This window comes from Salvelinus sp. IW2-2015, unplaced genomic scaffold (assembly GCF_002910315.2).
Source record: "Salvelinus sp. IW2-2015 unplaced genomic scaffold, ASM291031v2 Un_scaffold86, whole genome shotgun sequence".
In the NCBI taxonomy this organism is placed as follows: domain Eukaryota; kingdom Metazoa; phylum Chordata; class Actinopteri; order Salmoniformes; family Salmonidae; genus Salvelinus; species Salvelinus sp. IW2-2015.
The window spans coordinates 290,383-314,538 of NW_019942515.1; the positions used below are offsets into that span (position 1 = coordinate 290,383).

Genomic DNA, 24,156 nt, shown 5'->3' on the forward strand with positions numbered 1-24,156 from the left:
CCYTTGATACCAATCGAGCAACAAACTTTTCTCTCACCTTGTAGAATCCATGCCCCTGAGAATTCAGGATGTTTTGGAGGCAAAGGGGAGGTTGAGCCGGTACTAGATGGATGTACCTAATAAATTGACCGGTACTAGATTGGTGCACCTAATAAACTGACCGGTGAGTGTATCTAAGAATAACCATACAAAATGTGGTGAATGCAGATGATTCTGAAGCTGAAAAAATTTGTTGGCGTGTGGGAAGTGTCTTTCAGGAAATGGCAATTAAAGACAGAATTTAGACCACCAAACGCCAATTTATACCCAATCACCATCTCTCCAAAGTAAGTTACTAAATATAGTCCAGTTTGTAGCTTTATGAAATGGGTTTTTCAATTGTAATTCATGTAGTGACTTTGAAATCATTGATGCCCAGTCCATTTTAAAGTTTTCAAATTCATGAACATTTTCAGAACAGTAGTATGATAAACTAAAGAACATTGAGTCTCCATTCTATCCGCTGAGAACAGATCATGCTTCACCGCTGATATGCTGCAGTCTATAAGGCAGTACTGCTAATAGTCTTTTACTGCTGCTGTTTTATTACCGCTGAGTCCCATCCTCCCTGGACCATTTTCTGCCATCATCAGCTCTTAAATGAGGTATAAGTCACATAGAATGGAGCCTCTATCACACATGGATGGATCACTGCAGAGATAACCCATGATTAGTTACACACATCAGGCTTTTATCACAGTAACTAAGTCCACGCTTAACAACAGACTTTCAGTACAACTACAGGAGGCCTTGACCCAGGCCCCTGGTACTCCTTTAGACTTGAGAAAAAAATATGGGAATATGAGATTTAGAAAAGACTGAAAATATAATTTTAATAAACAGACATTGACAGACAAAGACTTAGAGACTAAAGACTAAATCTAAAACATGGTTTATACCTGATATACAGAAGTCATGGACCTGAAAGTGTGTGATAGAAAAGGAACAGCGGCAAGAAAGGCAGAATATAATCAGAATGAATGAACAGAAAAACCCTAAAGTGCTATAGCTTTGCAATGACGCCAAGTTTGGGTTCTATAAGAACCCTTCAAGTCAGTCCTCAGTTCACAATGTATTCACACCAAAAGAAAATGTTTATATAAAATAATAGTAAAACATTTACAAGTTCTAGCAAAATAGCGTGTGTTTTTTCGTCTGGAAATAAGTTAAATATAAAAACATTGTGGTCTTGCAGAAGATAAAAACACAGTGGGCTTACTGTCCAAACAAAGCAGCCAATCACATTCCTTGGGAGATGGATCCTACCATGAGATCCACTCCTGTAACTCAAACTTCCATGAAAATCTCATTTTGACATGGAAGTTCTATGTGTGGATCCAAAGTTAGAACGAAGCCCTAATTTGAGTCCTTAGGAAGTTGGGAGTGGTGTACACTGCAGTACACTGAGGGGGCGCTACAGGGAGCAGACCTCCAGGAACCTACAGCTTTTCTGTGGTGTGTCTGACGGCACTGGCGTCCCCCTGGCTGTCTGTCGTGTCCTGGGGGAACATGGTGCTGAACTGGGCCTGGCTCTCCTGCAACATCTTGTTAATGTGAGAGCTGTTCATGGCCCTGAGGCAGTGGGCTCTTACCAGGCCCGCCTGGCCCCCAGACAACACCCAGCTCTGGGCACACAGGTTGGGGTTGAAACGGACCTACAAAGAAGAGAAGGAGAACAGGGTGGGAACAGTCAGAGCACACAGATGATTGTTTAGGATTATTTACAGATGGCTCAGTTGTTTGAAGCATGGTGTTTGAGACACCAGACTTGTAGGTTTGATTCCTGCATGTGCAACTAACTGGATACAAATGACCATGTTATGTTTTATGTTCATGTCCTCAACTCAACAGTCACACATCCAAAACTAGAAATATCCATCTTCCAATAAAACATACATAACATGTTTAAAGGGAATCGGCAAGGATGAGGGAATAAGGTGAGCCTGTCAACCAATAAATAACAGTGTAGGTACTGTACTTGAGACAGTGGAGATTGAGTAAGTCTGCTGTTAAAGTAACTGTCCAGTGAAAATCTTTTAAAATTGTCATATTCTGTTAACTCATACCCAGATTATGTTGTGGACTCATCCTATGCTGTTTTTGTAGCCCAAGCATAAATTGTAGAACACTTAAAAAAAATTAAAACACCTCAAAGTTAGGAGTAGGATATCATCCTAATGAGAATGAGCTGGCCAATCAGCAGTATACTCAGGAATATTTTTTTATGACCGGTATACGCCCACATCATTCCAACACAGAAAATATGCTTTTTAACATACTTAATCACAATTTTGGGAATGGAAAACTACTTAACTCATAGAGTAATTAATTATAGGTCATATTTCATAGAAATCAGACACTGGACAGTTACTTTAACGCGACCAAATCCACAGCTCCGCTCTCTGAAGCCATGGCTGCCGTTAGGGTTATTACTTACTTAACCTTTACTGAACTAGGCAGATCAGTTAAGAACAAATTCTTATTTTACAATGACGGCCTACCCCGGCCAAACCCTCCCCTAACCCAGACGACGCTGGGCCAATGACGCTGGGCCAATGGGACTCCCAATCACAACCGGTTGTGATACAGCCCGGGATCAAACAAGGGTCTATAGTGACATCTCTTGCACCGAGATGCAGTGCCTTAGACCGCTGCGCCATTCAGGAGCCCTGTTAAGAGAGGGCTAATGGTAAGAGAGGGCTAATGGTAAGAGAGGGCTAATGTTAAGAGAGGGCTAATGTTAAGAGAGGGCTAATGTTAAGAGCGGGCTAATGTTAAGAGCGGGCTAATGTTAAGAGCGGGCTAATGGTAAGAGCGGGCTAATGCACTCTGACATCAGCGTTGAGCTCCAATGCAACTCTTTACCCAGTTGATCAATTCCCAATCAGGAGATCTGCTCAAACCTCAGCTTAATCCTGCCTGGCCAGCATCATTAGACTAGATAACACCACTACTGATATTTCTATTAGCACTAATCTAGAGTCACTACCTGGCTCCATGACCAATCCATGGGCTGCCATCACTGTTATAGCATAGTGCCTCAATTGGAAATGTTTGTCAATGAGTCGCTGTGGCCCTCTAAAAGCGATTTCTGTGAATAACCAATGAGCTATGCAATAGTTCTAAGTTCAAATAGTTGCCTAAAACTTGTACTTTACTGAACATATGAGGAAGGCACAAGAAAATGCACTTCAAATAAGACTAAAGGCTCAGTGGTACAACAGGCTGGTTTAAGAAGTGACTTTGCCATGATGAATAGTGGCCTCCGGTTCTCCTCCGTGTCACCTGGGAGAATCACACCCGTTTCTATCACTCCACAGTGAAACTACAGATCATCCCTATAGCACTCTTCTCCTCGCATCCCTCCAATGAAACCCGGGGTGACACATTCCTCATTTTACAGCTCATTACTTTCTGTCTTTATCGCTGCCTGGCCATCAGAGTCTCTCCCTCTCGCTCTATCCCAGCTGGGCCTAATGCAGACTGGGGGGTCTGATGATAACTTCAGTCAGAAGAGATCACATTCACACAGCTTTCAGCTTGGCTGCTCCAGCAAGTAAAAACATTACTACGGAAGAGCTTTTCAAGGTGGAATGCAGTCAGAGAATCATGTTTTTTTAAACTCTTAGACATACCTTAGTTAGTGAAGCCAAAGGCATTAGGTCCAGACACAGTCCCCCTTTGGCCTCTGCAACCTGCATGTGCTTCCACGGAGCTCGGCTCTGGACATTCTTAAACGTTCTCTGGAAGAGAAAGAGTTCAATAGTCTGATTACATGCTAAAACACCACAAAACTGACACACCCAAATACAGAGCTATCAAACAATCCTCACTGTATCACAAATTAAGATGAATTTAGAAATACATTTTTTGGACCATTTCTTCCATCTCTGCGTTAATGCAGAGATAGAAGAGAGTTTTGCTCTTCATTGTAATCAGAGGGCTGGTATAAATACGATACATGCCAGTCTCTCTTGGCTAAGAGTTGAGGAGAGACTGACTGCATCACTTCTTCTTTTTAGAAGAAACATTAATGTGTTGAAAATCCCAAATTGTTTGCATAGTCACTKACACACAGCTCTGACACTTACCCCACCAGACATGCCACCAGGGGTCTTTCACAGTCCCCAAATCCAGAACAAATTCAAGAAAGCGTACAGTATTATATAGAGCCCTTATTGCATGGAACTCCATCTCATATTGCTCAAATAAACAGCAAACCTGGTTTCAAAAAACAGATAAAGCAACACCTCACGGCACAACGCCTCTCCTCTATTTGACCTAGATAGTTTGTGTGTAGGTATTGATATGTAGGCTACGTGTGCCTTTTAAAAAATGTATGTAGTTCTGTCCTTGTCTATTGATGTTCTGTATTATGTCATTCTGTATTATGTTTCATGTTTTGTGTGGAACCCAGGAAGAGCAGATGCTGCTTTTGCAACAGCTAATGGGGATCCGAATAAAAAAACAAATGCTCCTCATCTCCACTGACCTATGCTGTAGCGGTGGCCCATGGTAAAATGCCACAGCCCTCTGAAGCCTCAAAGAGTCGACCCTAGCATGTTGTTTCCCACACTGGACAGCCGGGGAGACAGATTGAGGCCAAGATAGCTCTTCTCTCAGGGGTTGAGTAAGTGGAGCGTTATGTCAAGCAGCAGGAATAAACTCCACTGCCCTGGCACCTCCCTCCCTAACAAAAGGCCCTAGTCAGGTGACATACGTCAAAGGTAAGTGGGCCGTGGCCTGATGGGTTGTGGGTAATGGACGTGCTTAGGCCACGGCGACTCGGGGTGGTGTGTGGGATGTGTGTGTGCAGGGCAGTGACAGGGCCGGTGGAGCGGAAGGCAGGAGAACAGATGGAGGAGCCCTAGAGAGAGGAGCGGTGGCGAGGGAGAGGGGGAAGGAGGGCGCGGTATAAATTAATGAAGGGTGCGACACTTAATCAAGTCCTAACCCAGGAGTCGGCCGTCGCTAAGGGCCACAGCTAGGTGCACTTCTGGGTTGTCGTGGAAACCGACGGCACCAGCGTGTGAGCAGGGATGGCGTTTTGCAGATGCGCCCTGGGCCCTTCAGTTCCCTCAGGTGTGTCAGATACAACTCATCTAATAAATCTATTGGGTCTAGCAGAACACATGTGCTCTGTGCATAAACACACCGGGCAGGTTTATGTCATCAGCTGCTCATGGACTGCAGTCTGGTCCTGACACACAAACAAACAATYCCCTACAATGCAGAGCTTAGGCAGTCTTGTGCTTAGAGAGAGCACACCGGGTATCCCATAATTTAACACACACTCAAACAGCCGAATGTGTTTGTGCGTAGACAGTATCTTCATCATCTCCTTCCTCTCTATTAACCCTAACCCACCATGTCCATGTCGTGGTAGTGGAGGTAGTACTTCTTGGCTGTCTCTCTGTAGGTCTGAGGTGTATGATGAGATGTTCCGTTACTGGTGGAACCACTTCCTTCCTCTCCAACTCCTCCCTCATTCTCCTCAACTTCTTCTTTCAATTGGACCATTTCGGTTCTGAACACAGGCTGAAAGAATAGAAAAATGTGATTGAAGAGAAAAGATGGACCCATTTCGATTAACATTCATACTGCAGTCTTTAATGTGTAAGTCAATGTCATGAAATATGTGTATAATTAAGTAATAAGGCACCTCGGGGGTTTACGGTATATGGCCAATATACTACGGCTAAGGGCTGTTCTTAAGCACGACACAACGCGGAATGCCTGATACAGCCCGTAGCCCCCCGAGGYGCCTTATTGCTATTATRAACTGGTTACCAACGTAATTAGAACAGTAAAAATATATGTTTGGTCATACCTGTGGTATACTGTCTGATATACCACGGCTTTCAGCCAATCAGCATTCAGGGCTAGAACCACCCGGTTTGTAATGGCGACTTTAGAAATACTAATTTTGGAGATATCTGTGTGTGGTGCGAGGCCGGCCTGGACAGGGTACTTACGAATCTGCGATCGATGGATCGTTTGAGGTAGCAGGGGTTGTTGAACAGGTTGGGTATTAGGACCATGATCACGTCTCCCACCGAGTCCGCCGTCACAGCTGTGTTCAGCCAATCAGAGATCGACAGGCTCTGCAGAAATACCAAGATGGACCAATCAACACGAGGAAGGGGGTTGGACCAAGAAATGGTGTGTAGCCCAATATCAGCTCAACCCCTCGTCCCTCTACACAAAAACAGATATGGAAGTATTTGAGAGGTATAAGCAGTCTACAGAAGTGAATAGTGGTAGGGACTACAGTGGAATTGGTCGTGTTTCTGTCCCAGTTTCCCCACTTACCCACATGGTCCCTTTCCGTGGCACCAGAAAGAGTGGCTTGAAGCCCAGATACCCCGAGTCAAAGTAATTGAGTCCATGTTGGCCAAACCTGAAGGGGGACACGAAAAATTCAACATGTCCCCTGACAAAACAGACCAAGAACAAAGCGCGATACAATAGAACACCCTTCACAAGGTATAGATTACACAAGACACACAGAGGGGAATGAGGGGGGGGGGGGGGGGGGGGGGGGTAGGAGACGACAATGGAGAGGTAAGATGTCGATTGAATTGGAAGGAGGAGAGGAGAGAGGGACTCACGTGGCGTAGGTGCTCTCCTGAGAGATGAAGACCCCAGCCCAGTGCAGGGGCCAGGCCGCCTCGGTGGAGAGGAAGCGCTTGAAGGACTGGCAGGGCTCCCAGGTCCTCCTCAGGTCCCACATCTTCACCAGCCTGTCATCACCCGCCGTCACCATGAGGTCTCTAGGAGGAGGAAGGGCAGAGGAGAGGGAGGAGAGAGGAGATGAGGGGATAAGGATAGAAAAGAACAGCAGGAGGGAGGACAGGAAAGACCGAGGATCTGATGGAGAGTAGAAAAGGCAGAGAGAAGATGGCAGACAGTCTCATCACAAAAGAGAGGGAAATGGAGGAGGAAGAAACGTGGGAGGGGACAGCTCCAGCCAGCCAGCCCAGTGTCCTGTACAGTAGCTCTTCATTATCCCTCATTAAAACCCAGCCAGCCAGATAAGATGGATGCCTGCAGTCTGTCCCCTACCAAACAACCCAGCGGGGCCCCCGAGTGTCTCCATAACGCCAGCCCATAGACTGGAGAATAACCCGCTGCTACGGTGTATCAATGCTGCACTCAAACCCGTGACTCATGATACTGCCGCAGATCTTTACAGCTTTCTAATAAACCTGGTTTAGAAGCCGCTGGTGGTTGTTYAGTATGCAGCCGACTGAGGAGTGAAATAAGAGGAGGAACACCTTGCCTTCATACTCTACTAGCTAGCCAATTTGATTTSTCTGCTCTGTTACACAGGAGATGCATGGCCCGGGCTACGCTTCTTCTACACCTTACTACCGGGCGGTGCTATGAGAAGGAGGGGCAGGCACTGCGCACTAGCCAGTAAACTGAGTGGTATTGTTTGGTACCAGACCAGGGTAGATCCCATCCCTTTCGTCCATGATAGGCGTGAAACTTCCAGAGGCTGTCTTGCATGGCGGTGTCTGGTGCTCAGTTTGTGTGCTGCCACTGCCTTCATGAGACTATATGACCAGGATGGTCGGGCCCCTGGCCAAAAGAACGTACCCTCTAGAGTCTGTACCCGACAGAGCATCTGGAGTGGGGCAGGATTGACAGCTGAGTGCCCCCCTCCCTACCTCCACCCTCACACGTCGACATGTTTACACGAGTCGCGACATCACAGAGCGCAACATCTTCCTTCCCCTCCTCTCTGCCCGCAGATCCACCATCGGTGTACCTCTCCGCTCCATCCTCCAATAATGGGAATGTGTTTTAGCAGAGAGAGTGTGTTTATTAGAAATCCAGAGCGGTAGCGAGGTGCGACGTGAGCTTTACACTTGGCTTCATCCACCACCCACTGTTCCTGCTCTCCCTTCCTCTCTCCCTCCCTGCACCACCCAGCTAGGAAAACCAACTTTGCTGCTTACCTTCCAGCAGACTCAGACAGCCGCATGGCGCAGCGCGGAGCTCACTGCCAAAAGGTCACTGCTTATTACATTCTACATGCTCGGAATGGTAATGGTGGCTCTGGTCTCTGAGCTTGATGTAGTCTCACACTACGGATTGAAGTCATACTGCATGGGCTTTTTGCTACAGCTTTGGTGCAGTTGGTCGTGATGCTGGGCAGGCTTTCGGAACCTAGTGGTTGGAGACAGGTCCTTGAATCCTCCGCTCTGATCGGCTGCTTACCTGGATGCGTGGCAGAAACTGAGGGCGCGGGTGGCGTTGTCGTGGGCGATGAAGCAGTGGTAGGGGTAGAGGGTGAAGGAGCGGTCTGGAGCGCGCACCCGCTGCAGAATAGACTTACTGGACAGGTTCCACAGGGCCACCGTACCTGCAGGGGGAAGACAACAGGACATGTACTACAGCTGGAGGAGTACCTGGATACGAGTCTGTAGGCTCAAGAACACTGACTAGAAGGGTTGAAGTTGGGGCAAAGGTGACAGTCACACCACAGGACACCCGCCTCATTGGCATCCTGGACTATGATGTGTTGTAGTCATACCATCATAGAAGCCAGCAGCCAGGATGTTGTGAGGTTTGACAGGCAGCCAGTCCATGGAGAGAACCTGGTTATTCTTTTCGTCGTGGTTGGTCTTGAAGGAGCCCCGCTTCAGAGTGATCACACCTTGTACCTACACACACACACACACACAACAACACACACCACACACACCACACACACCACACACACACACACACACACACACACACACACACACACACACACACACACACACACGACGAATGACAATTAGATTTGTACACCCAGCAGGACAAGCATCTCAAAGATTTCAATGTTCATGTCTATCATCTGTAGTCTTGTATATGAGGAGGAGAGATCAGATATTAGCCTACCTGGCAGATCATCAGTGTTGGGCAGGCTCCACCTATTGGAAACACATGAATATTATTTATTAACTCTATGATTATTAATGGGAACTCAATACATGAACACAGATTTATTACGGATTGTAATTTAACAAACTGAGCTGTGGAGTGTGAACACACACACACTTAAATCAACAATCTCATTCACCCTGCGATCAGTGCAGTCAGACAACACTGAGACAGAGAGAGACAGAGACAAGCAATCACAGTCCCTCTCCAAAGACAGTCTGGTGTTAAAATCGTCTAGCCGTCAGAATCCCAGGCCGTGTCTATCTGCTCTGCGAGATGGATGTGTCCGCGGGCCAGGGCCATTCAACCACTGACTGGACATGGCACTGTCTGTTTGTCTTAAAAATAGAAGGAGAGCCGCACACTCTAGGAGCTCAGATGCAAAAATATTTAATTTACCAATGTTTCGACAGGCAAGCTGTCTTCATCAGGGTACAATCCACTGTCTGTCCGTCTGACTACTGTTTTTCAATAGAAGCAGACACTCAAGAGTCTGAACCTTCTTCTCCTGGCATTACACCAGATCTGACTGGCCACTCTGCTGGCCCAGACCCAGAGAACCAGTCTCCTTCCCTGGATGTGTCCAGAGATCTGGCTACTGTCAGGCTACTGTTAGGATCCTGCGTCTGTCAGTCTATTAGCTCAGCCACTTAAACTAGCCTGATTCCGAGGCATTTGTGGCTGAAGCTTTATTTATTTATTACAAAAGGCTGTAATAACAACATGGCGTTGGAATATGTACAATACTGGAATGTTCATGACACTTAATATCTAACAAGAAGAATATGGCAACGGTTGGGTGTCTGACAGAGTAGTGTTAGTCTGTGGAGAATTTCAGGTCCAGCTACCTCTCCTGTGGTCTCATTTCTCTCTACCCCACCTCTTCCACCCCCTACAGGTCGATGGGGTCGATACAGCATCACGCCTCACTGCCCCCCCACCCCATCTTTGACCCCCTCCACCCAAACACAGCAGCCTCCCTTCCCCATAGGCTGATTGAGGCCTGTGTGAGTGACAGGTTTGGGGGAGAAAGGTGTCGGGTACTAGGCTGAAATTCATGGCTTCCAACACTAACAACTGCGTAGCGATGCATCTTCTTTGTCATTTCAATTATAGATCCTTGTCTGATGGAACGAGCTAGTAAATTATCTTCATTGAGCAAGGAGGAGATAGGCCCTTTTTTTTTTTACCCGCCAGGTTTTTTACGGGCACTCTCACGCACACCAAAAGCTATTTGTAATTATCTGCCCCAAACAGTCTCGCAGATAGTGAGCGCACACGCACAAGCATCTGATCCCTTAACCCTGTCACTTCTGAACAGAGACAAGGCTGGCTCACAYTAATGCTAAATTACAGCGACGGCATTACAGAATGGGTTTTTGATTAACTAATTTGCATTTCATCCAGCCGATGTGGCGTGTTTTCTATCAGTCTGTTAAAAGCCTCCCCCCCATCTCTCTAGCTCCATGGCTAAATGTAGACAATTCACTACATTCCCTCTCCTAGCCTCACACCTGGCCCTCCATAAAGGCAGCACAAGTGGCCCTAAATGTCACTCGTCACAGGTGTGGCTKTCCCGTCCTGCTGTGACTCTGAGGATTTCATAGTTCAGTTTAGTGACCCAGCTAGGCTCTCCCAGACTAGCTCTTGGCAGGACATGAAGGACGGCTAGCCAGGGCTTAGCGTTCCCCCTCAACAGTCCAAAAACCTAAATGTAACTTCTCAGGGCACTGACTATGAACTGTAACCTTTCATCCCCCAGCTCAGAAACCTGGGGGATGGGGAGAGGCTGCTGTGGAACTGTGTACAATGAAGCATGACAACAATTAACTGATAGAAAGGGCACTAAAAGAGGAAAAGAACAGTCAGTGATTTTGGGCACTGAAAAAAACAAAAACAAAAAATTCTGCATCCACAAACTGCTCAAAAGGAGCACCGTAAAATTTGGCCCCAACCTGATATACTGAAGGGAGCATTCTGACCCCATAGTGAATGACTCCAGCTTTCTGAACTGCCTGAATAGGGCTGACAGACACTTACAAGCTGTGACTCTATAAACATAAAACCTTTAAGGCAGAGTGATAAATGACGACCGGTGCTATAGAAAGAACAAGGCTAAAAATGCAAGGTCCTGACGCTAGACAGGTCCATGAATCAGACCCTCTCTGCAGTGCTGCTCTTATCTCCTGGAGTGAGCCCTGCCCTGCTGGCTACCCTGTGTCTGTATGTGTGTGTGTAKGTATGTGTGCAGTTATGAGTGTATCCTGCTGAAATGGTTCATTTGCTTCTGCTTTGAAAAACAGAATTAGAATGTGCATTCAAGTTAACTTCAAGTTGGCACAACTATGAGGGATGCAGCAGGTATTTTCTAGTGTAAATGATGGATGGGCCAGATAAACATCATCGACCTAGTCTTTATCACATCGCCCCCAAAGCTGTTGAGCCTTATAGGGGAGTAGACTGTATGSCAGGTAGCCAAGCGGTTAGAGAGGCAAGTCAACAACTGGAGGGTTGCCAGTTCGAATCCCGGGTCAAAAAAAATCTGTTGGGAAGTGAGCTGGCAACCAGAGGGTTGCTGGTATCAAATCACAACAGTGCCCAGTGTGGCAGCCTCCCACACCTCTCCAAAACAACTTGTATCTGTATGCATGTGTGTCTTTTGGAGGRGTTGGGTTAAAAGCAGAAGTCAAATTTCAGTTGGACCTTATGTGCAATTGACCAATGTAGTGAGCTTAATCTTAACAGGACAGAGCAGTGTCATCTGTAAGAGATACAGCAAAACACTCAGACATTTACCTCTCCAATGCTACGTCAAGTCACTCCTTACAGTCTATGGTATATAATAAACTGGGTGACTCGAGCACTGAATGCTGATTGGCTGACAGCCGTGGTATATTAGACTGTATACCACGGGTATGACAAAACATGTATTTTAACTGCTCTAATTACATTGGTAACCAATAAGGCACCTCGGGGCTTATTGCTTAATTATAAACCGGATGGTCGAGCCCTGAATGCTGATTGGCTGAAAGCCATGGTTTATCAGACCGTGTGACAGACCGTATGGGTATGACAATAACACCAAAAAGTTACTGGTCTAATTACATTGTTTAAAATTTAGAATACAAATAAGGCACCTTATCGGTTTGGTATATATATATATATATATATTTTTATTTATTTAACTAGGCAAATCAGTTAAGAACAATTTTTTATTTACAATGACGGCCTACCAGGGAACACCTGCCTTGTTCAGGGGCAGAACGACAGATTTTTACCTTGTCAGCTCGGGGATTTGATCCAGCAACCTTTTGGTTACTGGCCCAATGCTCTAACCACTATGCTACCTGCCGCCCATTATGGCCACTAGGCTACCTGCCGCCCACGGCTAAGGGCTATATCCAGGCACTCCGCGTTGCGTTAGCTGTGGTATATTATTGCTTAGTTATACATAGTAACCATATTATACAGCTAATCTATCGGTATCTGTTGTAACTGCCAAGCGCTCACTGTTGCTACACACTACTAAAACATCTACAGCTCCAGTCACTGAGGTGTAAAAGTCATTAGAATGTGGGTTAAGTCCTTTCATCTTTAAAACCCTGTGAATCCATTATGATGAGAGTGAATATCGATGTCGCCTCATGATAAACCAGAGGAGAAAGACTGCCTCTCTCATTGAAGCCACGGAAGTTCATGGCAGACCGCGGTACTGCAGGTATTGTTATCATAAAACAGGATCCCCTAGCTTTAGGACACAWCATCGGGAGTCTGTATTGGTTGGACTCCCCGAGTTGTGCATCGTTCTGGTGTTTGGCGACGGAAAATAACCATACTGCAATATAGCCGGCTTCACCAAAAAAAAACGTTTCCTACCAATAAAAGCACATGTATAACTTCTAGGAACATCAGAATACAACTTTTGTCTGAACCGCAACATATTGCTAATAAATTGGACAGCTGGCTGCTATTAGAAAACGCACTTCAAGCGAGACTTCCTACAACGAAATCTACCACTGTTTACACAGTAGGAATATGGTGCGCCCCCCCCCCATTTACGCGAACGGGAAAAGTGCAATTTTTGTGGTTAATCTTCGTGTAAATATAACACATTTTTAGAAGGCTTCTAATACACCAGATGCATGTCCTTGAACCGATTATTTTAAAATCGTACAATCATAAGGATCATTTATTTCAAATGGCAGCCTGCAGTACCCCAGTCGGCCTTCAACTCGAGTTACTCAATGAGGGGGCATCACTGAGCTAGCCCGCACGTCACTTCCTGGAGTTCAAACTGCCCAGACTTAATTTGGCTTTAATGCGCTATTGAGTCTTCACAATGAATGGTGTCACGTGATCCATGGCTTTGTCCATTCATATATAGGTCACTGTGATAAACTGTAATACAGAGTTTGATACTGCTACGTTGATGGCACGTTGGAGTGCATTACCTTGTAGACAGATTTGTACACTCCAGTAAATGTGAAAGAGGGGGAAATGGGAGCACTTACTGCCAGACTGTAAGAGAGCTGAATCCGTGAAGGATAACTCCAGGCAAGCAACTCTCTCTTTTTTCTCTCACCCTCTGCCTGCCCCTATACACCCTACCATCCCCTCCATTCCTTTTGTCACCTCCCTCCATCTCTCTCTCGACCTACTGCAGAGATTAATAGAAGGATGAGCACACACACTCACACAAACATACGGAAGCAAAAGGATACAGTGTTAGTTGTGTGAGGATGCAGTGTTCGTGGTGTGGACAGTCCATGCATCAGCAGGACAATGGGAGAATAATGCAGTGGGGGGGAGCTCAGCCCCAGCAGAGGGACTATTAACTTGGTCAAAGATCATGTGATCCCAGGGGAGATTTGGAGAGGCAGGAAGAGGGGGACAGAAATGTGTAGGGACATACGAGGAAAATTAAAACATGCGCACAGACACGAAAACATATACACACACACACCTATTACGGAAGATGCCAATAGATTTTTATGGTAAATATCAAGGCATATGATTTAATAATAACATGATGTTTATGTGCCCTTACATAAACAAACTAAAATGAAGTGAATATGTACTTATGTGACTTGGCAACAAAAAAGTCCACTTCAATGAGCAGCATGAAAACGGATTTTATAAAGACTTCCAGCTTTTCTGCAGGACCAAGTTCAGGCTGTTGAATGACAATACTGCTCCCTTCTGGACAGCACATACAACTACAACACCAGAGTAGGTTCGATTCCGACATAGATTACTGTTATAATATATCTATCACAAATTACTAATATATGTCTTAATTGTTAGTTGCTTTGGTCCTATCGTGTGTTAATGTGGAACTGACAGCGTTTTAGCAACATTAAATATTCTATTCTATGCCTTTTTAAAATATTTTTGAAAAGCGAGCACTTAGATATGATCATTTTCACATTTTCRTAGAATGTTTGGGAATGACAGAGTAAGTCATTAGTGAAAATTCAATAGCAATATACATGACTTTCCTAGTTAAATAAAGGTTAAAGAAAAACATTTAATCAATGTTTTTGTCACGTGCTGAATACAACAAATGTAGACCTTAGTGAAGTGCCAGACTTCACTAAGGTCCCGTGTGGCTCAGTTGGTAGAGCATGGCGCTTGCAACGCCAGGGTTGTGGGTTCATTCCCCACGGGGGGACCAGGATGAATATGTATGAACTTTCCAATTTGTAAGTCGCTCTGGATAAGAGCGTCTGCTAAATGACTTAAATGTAATGTAAGTGCTTAATTACAAGCCCTTAACCTTAAATGCAGTTAAAAAAAAAAGAGTTAATAAAATATTTATAAATAAAAGTAAAAAATACAGCAAAAAGTAACACTAAAATAAAAATAACGAGGCTATATACAGGGGGTACAGGTTAGTCGGGTAATTTGTACATGTAAGTAGGGGTAAAGTGACTATGGATAGAATATAAACAGCGAGTAGCAGCAGTGTGGACAAAGGAGGGGGGGGGGGTCAATGTAAATAGTCCGGGTGGCCATTTATTATTTGTTCAGCAGTCTTATGTCTTGGGGTAGAAGCTGTTAAAGAGCCTTTTGGACCTAGACTTGGCGCTCCGGTACGCTTGCCGTGCGGTAGCAGAGAGAAGAGTCTATGACTTGGGTGACTGGAGTCGGTGACAAATTTTTGGACCTTCCTCTGACAACGTCTAGTATATACAGTACCAGTCAAAGTTTGGACACACCTACTCATTCAAGGGTTTTTCTTTTATTTTTACTATTTTCTACATTGTCGAATAATAGTGAAGACATCAAAACTATGAAATAACTCATATGGAATCATGTAGTAACCAAAAAAGTGTTAAACAAATCAAAATATATGTTATATTTGAGATTCTTCAAAGTAGCCACTCTTTGCCTTGATGACAGCTTTGCACACTCCGTGCCAAATCTTTTCAGTCTCCTGAGGGGGAAAAGGTGTTGGTGTGCCCTCTTCATGACTGTCTTGGTATGTTTGGACCATGATAGTTTGTTGGTGATGTGGACATCAAGGAACTTGAACCTCTCAACCCACTCCACTACAGCCCGTCGATGTTAATGGGGGCATGTTCGGCCCTCCTTTTCCTGTAGTCCACAATCAGCTCCTTTGTCTTGTTCACATTGAATGAGAGGTTGTTGTCATGGCACCACACTGCCAGGTCTCTGACCTCCTCCCTATAGGCTGTCTCGTCGTTGTCAGTGATCAGGGCTACCACTGCTGTGTCGTCAGCAAACTTAATGATGGTGTTGGAGTCGTGCTTGGTCACGCAGTCATGAGTGAATAGGGAGTACAGGAGGGGACTAAACAAGCACCCCTAAGTGGCAAGAATACGCGTGGCAGATGTGTTGTTGCCTACTCTTACCACCTGGGGGCGGCCCGTCAGGAAGTCCAGGATCCAGTTGCAGAGGGAGGTGTTTAGTCCCAGGGTCCTTAGCTTAGTGATGAGCTTTGAGGGCACTATGGTGTTGAATGCTGAGCTGTAGTCAATGAACAGCATTCTCACATAGGTGTTCATCTTGTCCAGGTGGGAGAGGGCAGGGTGGACTGCGATTGAGATTGCATCATCTGTGGATCTGTTGGAGCGGTATGTGAATTTGAGTGGGTCTAGGGTTTCCGGGATGATGGTTTTGATGTGAGTCATGACCAGCCTTTCAAAACAGACGTGAGTGCTACATGGCGGTAGTCATTTAGGCAGGTTAACTTCGCTTTCTTGGGCACAGGGACTATGGTGGTCTGCATGAAACATTTGGTATTACAGTCTCGGTCAAGGAAAGGTTGAAAATGTCAGTGAAGACACTTGCCAGCTGGTCTGCGCATGCTCAGTACACGTCCTGGTAATCCGTCTGGCCCTGCGGCCTTGTGAATGTTGACCTGTTTAAAGGTCATGCTCACATCGGCTACTGAGAGTGTGATCACACAGTCGTCCAGAGTGGGAAAGCAGACATGCATTTGGACAATTAGTAGACACTACAGTATATAAAACCTAATAAAAACATATCTTATCCAGGACCGGACTCTACACAGACCGGTGCACCATAGCCAATCAGAGATACAGTAGGCCTTTATGCAAATAAGCCATTTGCCACACGGCAGTGTTGCCAAAAATATTTTGTGAGTTTTCAGACTCTTCCAGTGTCCTTTTTGGTAAACGATTCTAGTGACAAATTCAGCTGCTTACACAGGCCCTACTGTGTGTTTACAGGCAGTAGCAACAGCGCGACTTTAGATCGGTAGAAAGCATTTGCCAAAAGGCACAACATACACCTGAATGCAAATATATAAATACCACGTTTTGGGAACATTACAGTCTATTGATCAAATCAAAGTTTATTTGTCACATGCGCCGAATACAACAGGTGTAGAGCTTAGAGTGAAATGCTTACTTACAGACTCTAACCAATAGTGCAAAAAAGGTATTAGGTGAACAATAGGTAAGTAAAGAAATAAAAACAACAGTAAAAAGACAGGCTATATACAGTAGCGAGGCTATAAAAGTAGCGAGGTTACATACAGACACCGGTTAGTCGGGCTGATTGAGGTAGTATGTACATGTAGATATGGTTAAAGTGACTATGCATATATGATGAACAGAGAGTAGCAGTAGCGTAAAGAGGGGTTGGCAGGTGGTGGGTGGCGGGACACAATGCAGATAGCCCGGTTAGCCAATGTGCGGGAGCACTGGTTGGTCGGGCCAATTGAGGTAGTATGTATGAATGAATGAATGTATAGAATCTATAGTTAAAGTGACTGTGCATATATGATAAACAGAGAGTAGCAGCAGCGTAAAAGAGGGATTGGGGTTGGGGGTGGGGGCACACAATGCAAATAGTCTGGGTAGCCAATTGATTAACGGTTCAGGAGTCTTATGGCTTGGGGGTAAAAACTGTTGAGAAGCCTTTTTGTTCTAGACTTGGCACTCCGGTACCGCATGCCATGCAGTAGTAGAGAGAACAGTCTATGACTGGGGTGGCTGGGGTCTTTGACAATTTTTAGGGCCTTCCTCTGACACCGCCTGGTGTAGAGGTCCTGGATGGCAGGCAGCTTAGCTCCAGTGATGTACTGGGCCATACGCACTACCCTCTGTAGTGCCTTGCGGTCGGAGGCCGAGCAATTGCCRTACCAGGCAGTGATGCAACCAGTCAGGATGCTCTCGATGTTGCAGCTGTAGAACCTTTTGAGGATCTGAGGACCCATGCTAAATCTTTTTAGTTTCCTGAGGGGGAATAGGCTTTGTCGTGCTCTCTTCAAGACTGTCTTGGTGTGTTTGGACCATTCTAGTTTGTTGGTGATGTGAACATAAAGGAACTTGAAGCTCTCAACCTGCTCCACTACAGCCACGTTGATGAGAATGGGGGCGTACTCGGTCCTCCTTTTCCTGTAGTCTACAATCATGTCCTTAGTCTTGGTTACGTTGAGGGATAGGTTGTTATTCTGGCAACACCCGGCCAGGTCTCTGACCTCCTCCCTATAGGCTGTCTCTTCGTTGTCGGTSATCAGGCCTACCACTGTTGTGTCGTCCACAAACTTAATGATGGTGTTGGAGTCGTGCCTGGCCATGCAGTCGTGGGTGAACAGGGAGTACAGGAGGGGACTGAAAACGCACCCCTGGGGGGCTCCAGTGTTGAGGATCAGCATGGCAGATGTGTTGCTACCTACCCTCACCACCTGGGGGCAGCCCATCAGGAAGTCCAGGATCCAGTTGCARAGGGAGGTGTTTAGTCCCAGRATCCTTAGCTTAGTGATGAGCTTTGAGGGTACTATGGTGCTGTACGCTGAACTGTAGTCAATGAATAGCATTCTCACATAAGTGTTCCTTTTGTCCAGGTGGGAAAGGGCAGTRTGGAGTGCAATAGAGATTGCATCATCTGTGGATCTGTTTGGGCGGTATGCAAATTGGAGTGGGTCTAAGGGTTTCTGGGATAATGGTGTTGATGTAAGCCATTACCAGCCTTTCAAAGCACTTCATAGCTACGAACGTGAGTGCTACGGGTCTGTAGTCATTTAGGCAGGTTGCCTTTGTGTTCTTGGGCACAGGGACTATGGTGGTCTGCTTGAAACATGTTGGTATTACAGACTCAATCAGAGACATGTTGAAAATGTCAGTGAAGACACCTGCCAGTTGGTCAGCACATGCCCGGAGCACACGTCCTGGTAATCCGTCTGGCCATGCAGCCTTGTGTATGTTGACCTGTTTAAAGGTCTTACTCACGTCGGCTACGGAGAGCGTGATCCCACAGTCGTCCGGAACAGCTGATGCTCTCATGCATGCCTCAGTGTCGCTTGCCTCGAAGCGAGCATAGGAGTGATTTAGTTCGTCTGGTAGGCTCGTGTCACTGGGCAGCTCGCGGCTGTGCCTCCCTTTGTAGTCTGTAATAGTTTGCAAGCCCTGCCACATAAGACGRGCGTCGGAGCCGGTGTAGCATGATTCAATCTTAGCCCTGTATTGATGCTTTGCCTGTTTGATGGTTTGTCGCAGGCATAGACAACCATGAAACGGTAGGCTCTCTCAGTTGCCTATGCACAAGATCAACAACTAATGCTAGCCAGAGCGAGATGAGCTAAAATCTAACAAGGGAACAGTAGATGAACCCTCTCAAACATTTTCAGCTTGTAGTTGGTCGTACAAATTCCACTGATAAACGATGGGGAATAGTCGCCTGCTCGTCCTTCTGCAGCTTGCCTGCCAATGCATGCTTGTCCCAACCCACGTTTTGACAACTGAATGGGAACTTGCCTGCCTGTTCACCCATTTGATCGATGCCAAATAGAATAAACTGGGAATTTTATATTTTTTAAAACTTATATTATGATTGTCTGTTTGTTTCATATCTGCAAAGTAGTTAAAACGCTGTCAGTTCCACTTTAAACGAGCATGCTAACCTTTAGCGGTGTGTTTCCTGCGGGCCATTAGTGTGTCGGGGTGAGGCAGGCTGTAGATAGTGATGTGGCCATCTGATGTGGAGGCAGCCAGGAGACCCAGTCTGGGCATATGAGGGGCCTGCCAGAGAGAGGGAGGACAGAAGGAAAGAGAGAGACAAAGAGAAAGGGAGGAGAGAAGGAAAGAGAGAGACAGGGAGAGAGGATCAGAGAGTCATACATTTTACATATTTTTGTGTGTTTCATACAGTTCTCTTTTACAGTCACATGGAGCCATTATGCAGTAACATACATTACTGATGTTGATTTAACACGCCAGTTCTTTGTGTATATCTGTGTGCTGCTGTTCCTACCTTCCTGTTAGTGGTGGGCAGCTCCCAGGCTCCTCCAGGACACCACTTCAGGTTCCACACAAAGCCTTTATCCTGGGCAATACCATAAGCCAGTCGTGGAGAGGACTGGGGACTGGGGAGAGACGAGGAGGGTGAGAGTGAAGGGATGGAGCAGAGAGATGGTGGGGGGAAATAGCCCAGAGAAAGGTAGAAACATCAAGAAGATTGTAGCGATAGAGAAAGACTGATATTACACTGATCGCCATTAACTGGCCCATTGCCATGRTTCCTACCTGGTGTTGTACTGGAGTTGTCCCAGGTCCCAAATCTGGATGAGTCCAGGTTTGGTGTACAACTCGTTCATCCTGTGCTGGTCGTCCAGGTTCCTGTGGCAGTAGATGGCAGCGTACTGGCTGGCAGGGGCGCCATCGGGGGAGGGGCACCAGTCCATGGCCCACACCGGGCCGCCCGTATAGAATAGCATGTCCCAGCGCTCAGGGTGGGGTGGCAGGCACTCAAACCTGGACAATAAACAACAGTAAGATACTTATATATMTATCTATCTCAAGGACTTGATCAAGACCTTGGTGTTGCAAGCACCACAATTACAAATTGCGCTACAAAGGATCTACCTCTTCATTCTGTGCAGAGGAGTCTCCTCCCTGATGCCCTCTCTGGAGAAGGTGAAGGCTGTTGACATCATCTCCTGCGGTAGATACTTCTCAGCCTCACTGGTAGGGGAAACGCATACCAAACATTTGATGTATTCCTGGGTTACTCGGTATGTGGGATACATGTAATATTTTTCCCCGGAAGATCAAGTATAATGTAATAATCAAATGTGTAATGATATTTCTACCTGTCCGACAAGCAATGCCAATCCTTCTCTGAAGGCATCCACTCAGCAAAAACCCATTCGTTACAGTGTTCATCACGGCTGTCAAACACACAGAAAGAGCCAGGACCAAAGACCCAGGAGTGAATAATGTAATGCATTGAGCACCCCCTACTGGCAGTAAGCAATAAAACCTACTTTTTTTTATTGCTACATAAAAGACAGGTAAGCCACTTACAAGGTCTTGGTGGTTTTGGTGCACATCCAGATGGGTCCCATCATGTTGTTTGACAGTCCATTGGGGGAATTACCATGGTATCGAACTTGACTTGACTGAGTGACAAAAAATATAACATGACAACGGTAACACAAAAGTCTTAATTTAGCTTGTCATTGGTCTCAGACTGTGGTCGCCTAGTGGGCAAAATCCCTCTCAATATCTCTCTGTCTGCTAGTCCATTTATCACAATCTACTGTAAAAAAAAAAATGCCACTCACAAGACCTCTGGAAATGCGTCTGGATCTAAGGTCTTTCAGTGGTGTGTGCCTCTTCTCCAAGTCTAAGTCTTCTTGAGTATCTTCATCCTCACTTTCCGCCTCAGTGTCTTGATTTTCTGGAACAAAGTCCAYATCCTCTGCGGCGTTGTCACTGTCAAAATCAGGGGCCTTCCTCTTCTTGCCCTTGCCTCTGGTCCGTTTCTGGGGCTGGGTTGAGCTGGGGCTGGGGACTGGGCTAGACTCCCAGTCGTTCTTAGTACCATTGTCAGGTTGGTTGTATACCTCCTTGGCCAGGGTATGGAGGTACTGCAATGCACTGAGATGGAACAGAAACATACAACAATGGGTCAATTGAGCATGACTTTTTCCAAACTGAAATTGCTTTTGATGTGAAAAGATAAAGTTTGATTTGGTGGTCATTTCTGATTGTTTTATAATCGTGACAATCAAAAGTGAATGAGATATTGAAAAAGCATAGGGAGTCAAAGGTAGCTGTATAAAACACAGGCCAAACAAGAATAATACTACTGCTCATTCACTGAAATCTCCACTAATAGGCATATTGTATAGGATCATCTCATTACCATCAAAGACTGCTTACTTGCTGTAACAGAATCAAAATGATGGGGGACTAGATGATGTCACATACGCTTTTGCTGCCCTCCGCTTGGGTCTGCCACTAGGGGTGGTTTCAGGCTCCTCTGGGGTCTCTCTCAGTTCCGGGACTGCAGGGGCGGGCGTGGAGTTGACCTGTGGTGTTTCCTTTTGTATCTTCTTGGCAGAGGTCTTCTTGGCAGGGGTCTGTTTGATAAGCCCCTTGTCACTGTCTATGCTCGAGACCACTGGCTTTTTCTGTGGTGCCTTTTTTTGTGGTATCTTTTTGGCAGGTGTCTTTTTGGGGGGTTTCGGTTTTGGGGTCTTTTTGTCAGGCTCCTGCTGGTCAGTTTCTGTGTTAGAGACTACGGATATTTTCAGGCCCATCTTTTTCCTTGGCTTTTTTGTTGAGTCAGGACATTGTACTATACAGAAAAAATTTACCAAAATATAAAATCAGAGCAACAAAAGAGGCAAGTTGGTTTGCGCTATCATCTCGGCATATATTAGGCTACTGCTAGTACACAATATTAATAACCAGTTTATTTAAGTTCAGGCACTCACGGTTGGTCGTGTCTGGTTCTCTCTGATATTTTGGATTAGGGACTCTTTTTCTCTGTAGACGATTTCCCGGGGTGGAAGATGGTACAGGAAGCTCTTCTGGAGTCAGATCCTGGCCTGGGGAAACATAGGAACATGGTGGGGTCTGTACTCCACTACATGCAGTATGGAATGCAAAATTCCCTAAAAACACACCACTTCGATACAAATATGACAGGAAGTGACTGTTTTTGTAGTAGGTTAGGAGAACTTGCACAGCAGGTTAGGTGAATTATCGTTGCAGGTTAAGAGAATTAGGTTAAGGTTAGTTAAAAGGTTAGTGAAAGGTCACTTCTGCTCATAGCTGTATTGAAGCATGTTTTTAGGGAGTCCTGGGACACTTCACTTTATTAAACAGTGTCACTCTCTCTCTGCTGCTTACCTTGTTCAGATGCAGCACAGACAGCCTCCCCATTGGTGTCCTGTGGTTTATCATGTGGATTGGTCTGCGCCTCTGCCTGAGGCTTTTTGTGTGGATCAGTCTGCTCCTCTGTCTCCTCGCCATGGGGTAAGCCCATGGATTCGCTACCCTGTTTGCCCAACTTCTGGGCAATGGTTGCCATCAACAGCCTAGACAACCTTACTGAGCAACACTTTTGCGTCACAGGCAGAGTAGATAACTTTACTGAGCACCTCTTCTTTGTCACAGGTAACCTACACAACCTTACGGAGCACCAATTATCTGTCACAAGAAGCCTTGACAGCCTTACTGAGCACCTCTTTATCACAGAAAGCCTAGACAAGTTTACTGAGCAACTCTTCTTGGTGAGAGGMAGCCTCAACAGCCTCACTGTGCAACTCTCGGGCACAGGCATACGTCCTACAGCATACCTGAGAGAGAGGGAAGGAGAGACTTCACCAGTTGAAACATGGGACAGTGAATACCGTAGTTTATTTGCAAATTTCACAGAATGACTGCAGTGCATATTGCATGATACAATTTCTTGCTAGTTAGCTAAACTGGCTATTGGCTAGTTAATCACATCACTCATATTTGGCAGATGACTCGAGGGCACATGTAGTAGCCAACTAGCCTACCCAAATGTGGGAGTATGGGCCACTGACTGATTTGCATTGACTGACTGATTGATTCAAATCGATAATCGACTAAAAGTAGTAAAAAACTGACAAATTGTTAGTGATGACAAAACTAACGTTGGCGAACTGGACTTTTATGCCATAACTAGCTACAGTTGCTACTTACACACTTGCTACAGCAAGTTTATGTAGGAAGTGTCCGGGGTTAGCTAGTTAGCTAGCTAATGTCAATATGCTACAAGATAGCTAGCTATGTAGCTAGCTACTGTACATAGATTTTCTTGAGACGTCTGTCATAATAACGACTGGGACAGGGTCTGTGGTAAAAATTAGTTAACCGCGCAGACTCGTACAACACAAAAGACATCAGACATTTCTTCCAAGGCTCTATACTATCCCGTGGCTCATGGTTTATAGACCTCGTTTCCCAGTTGGCCTGACTCGCGCCTGTCCTCTAACCCCCGGTTCGAATCCCCATGTTCGTGCCAATATGGTTAGGTTACGATGAAATACAGATATACGGTCACTTAAATTAGAAACTATAGTTACCGGTTAAACCTCCTTCAAAGTCCTTATCGCCGCAAACAGCAACAATAACGTACTTTATCTGTAATATTCTCAATCGGTATTCTGTAGAGCGTGGATCTAGCTGGAGACCGCCTTATTTGTTGTGACCAAATAGACGAGATTGGCCGGTAGACTGCTGCCCCCTTCTGTTCGAAACTAAATATTACCTTGGTGCATGGCTGCAATACACCTTTCCTGCCACAGGTGGGGCCCTGTGCCAAAGTGGATACAACCAGAGCTTGTGCATCACCCTCACTAATGCAGGCATTAGTAGAACACTGTTTACTGTGTAAGGAAAGAAGGGCAAAAATGAGAATGGAAAATTA

The 24,156-nt window shown here is 45.7% G+C and overlaps 1 protein-coding gene across 2 annotated transcripts; it reads right to left on the reverse strand.

Annotated features, from left to right (window-relative positions):
* Window positions 1-852: 852 nt before the first annotated feature.
* On the reverse strand, window positions 853-23,949 carry gtf3c2 (general transcription factor IIIC, polypeptide 2, beta). Of its 2 annotated transcripts, none has more exons than XM_024135176.2 (20): window positions 23,813-23,949; window positions 22,608-23,056; window positions 22,190-22,303; window positions 21,681-22,050; window positions 21,032-21,347; window positions 20,772-20,866; window positions 20,558-20,635; window positions 20,331-20,429; window positions 19,992-20,219; window positions 19,720-19,831; window positions 19,370-19,487; window positions 8,935-8,966; window positions 8,582-8,711; window positions 8,266-8,410; window positions 6,651-6,812; window positions 6,352-6,439; window positions 6,015-6,143; window positions 5,407-5,577; window positions 3,675-3,782; window positions 853-1,694 (listed from the first exon to the last, which is right to left on the reverse strand). In XM_024135176.2, the coding sequence occupies exons 2-20, from the start codon at window positions 23,038-23,040 to the stop codon at window positions 1,479-1,481; spliced, it is 3,144 nt and encodes a 1,047-aa protein (XP_023990944.1). In that variant the 5' UTR covers window positions 23,041-23,056; window positions 23,813-23,949; the 3' UTR covers window positions 853-1,478. The 2 variants fall into 2 exon arrangements, with proteins under 2 accessions (XP_023990944.1, XP_023990945.1); XM_024135177.2 differs by lacking the exon at window positions 23,813-23,949 and adding an exon at window positions 23,430-23,789.
* Window positions 23,950-24,156: the final 207 nt, after the last annotated feature.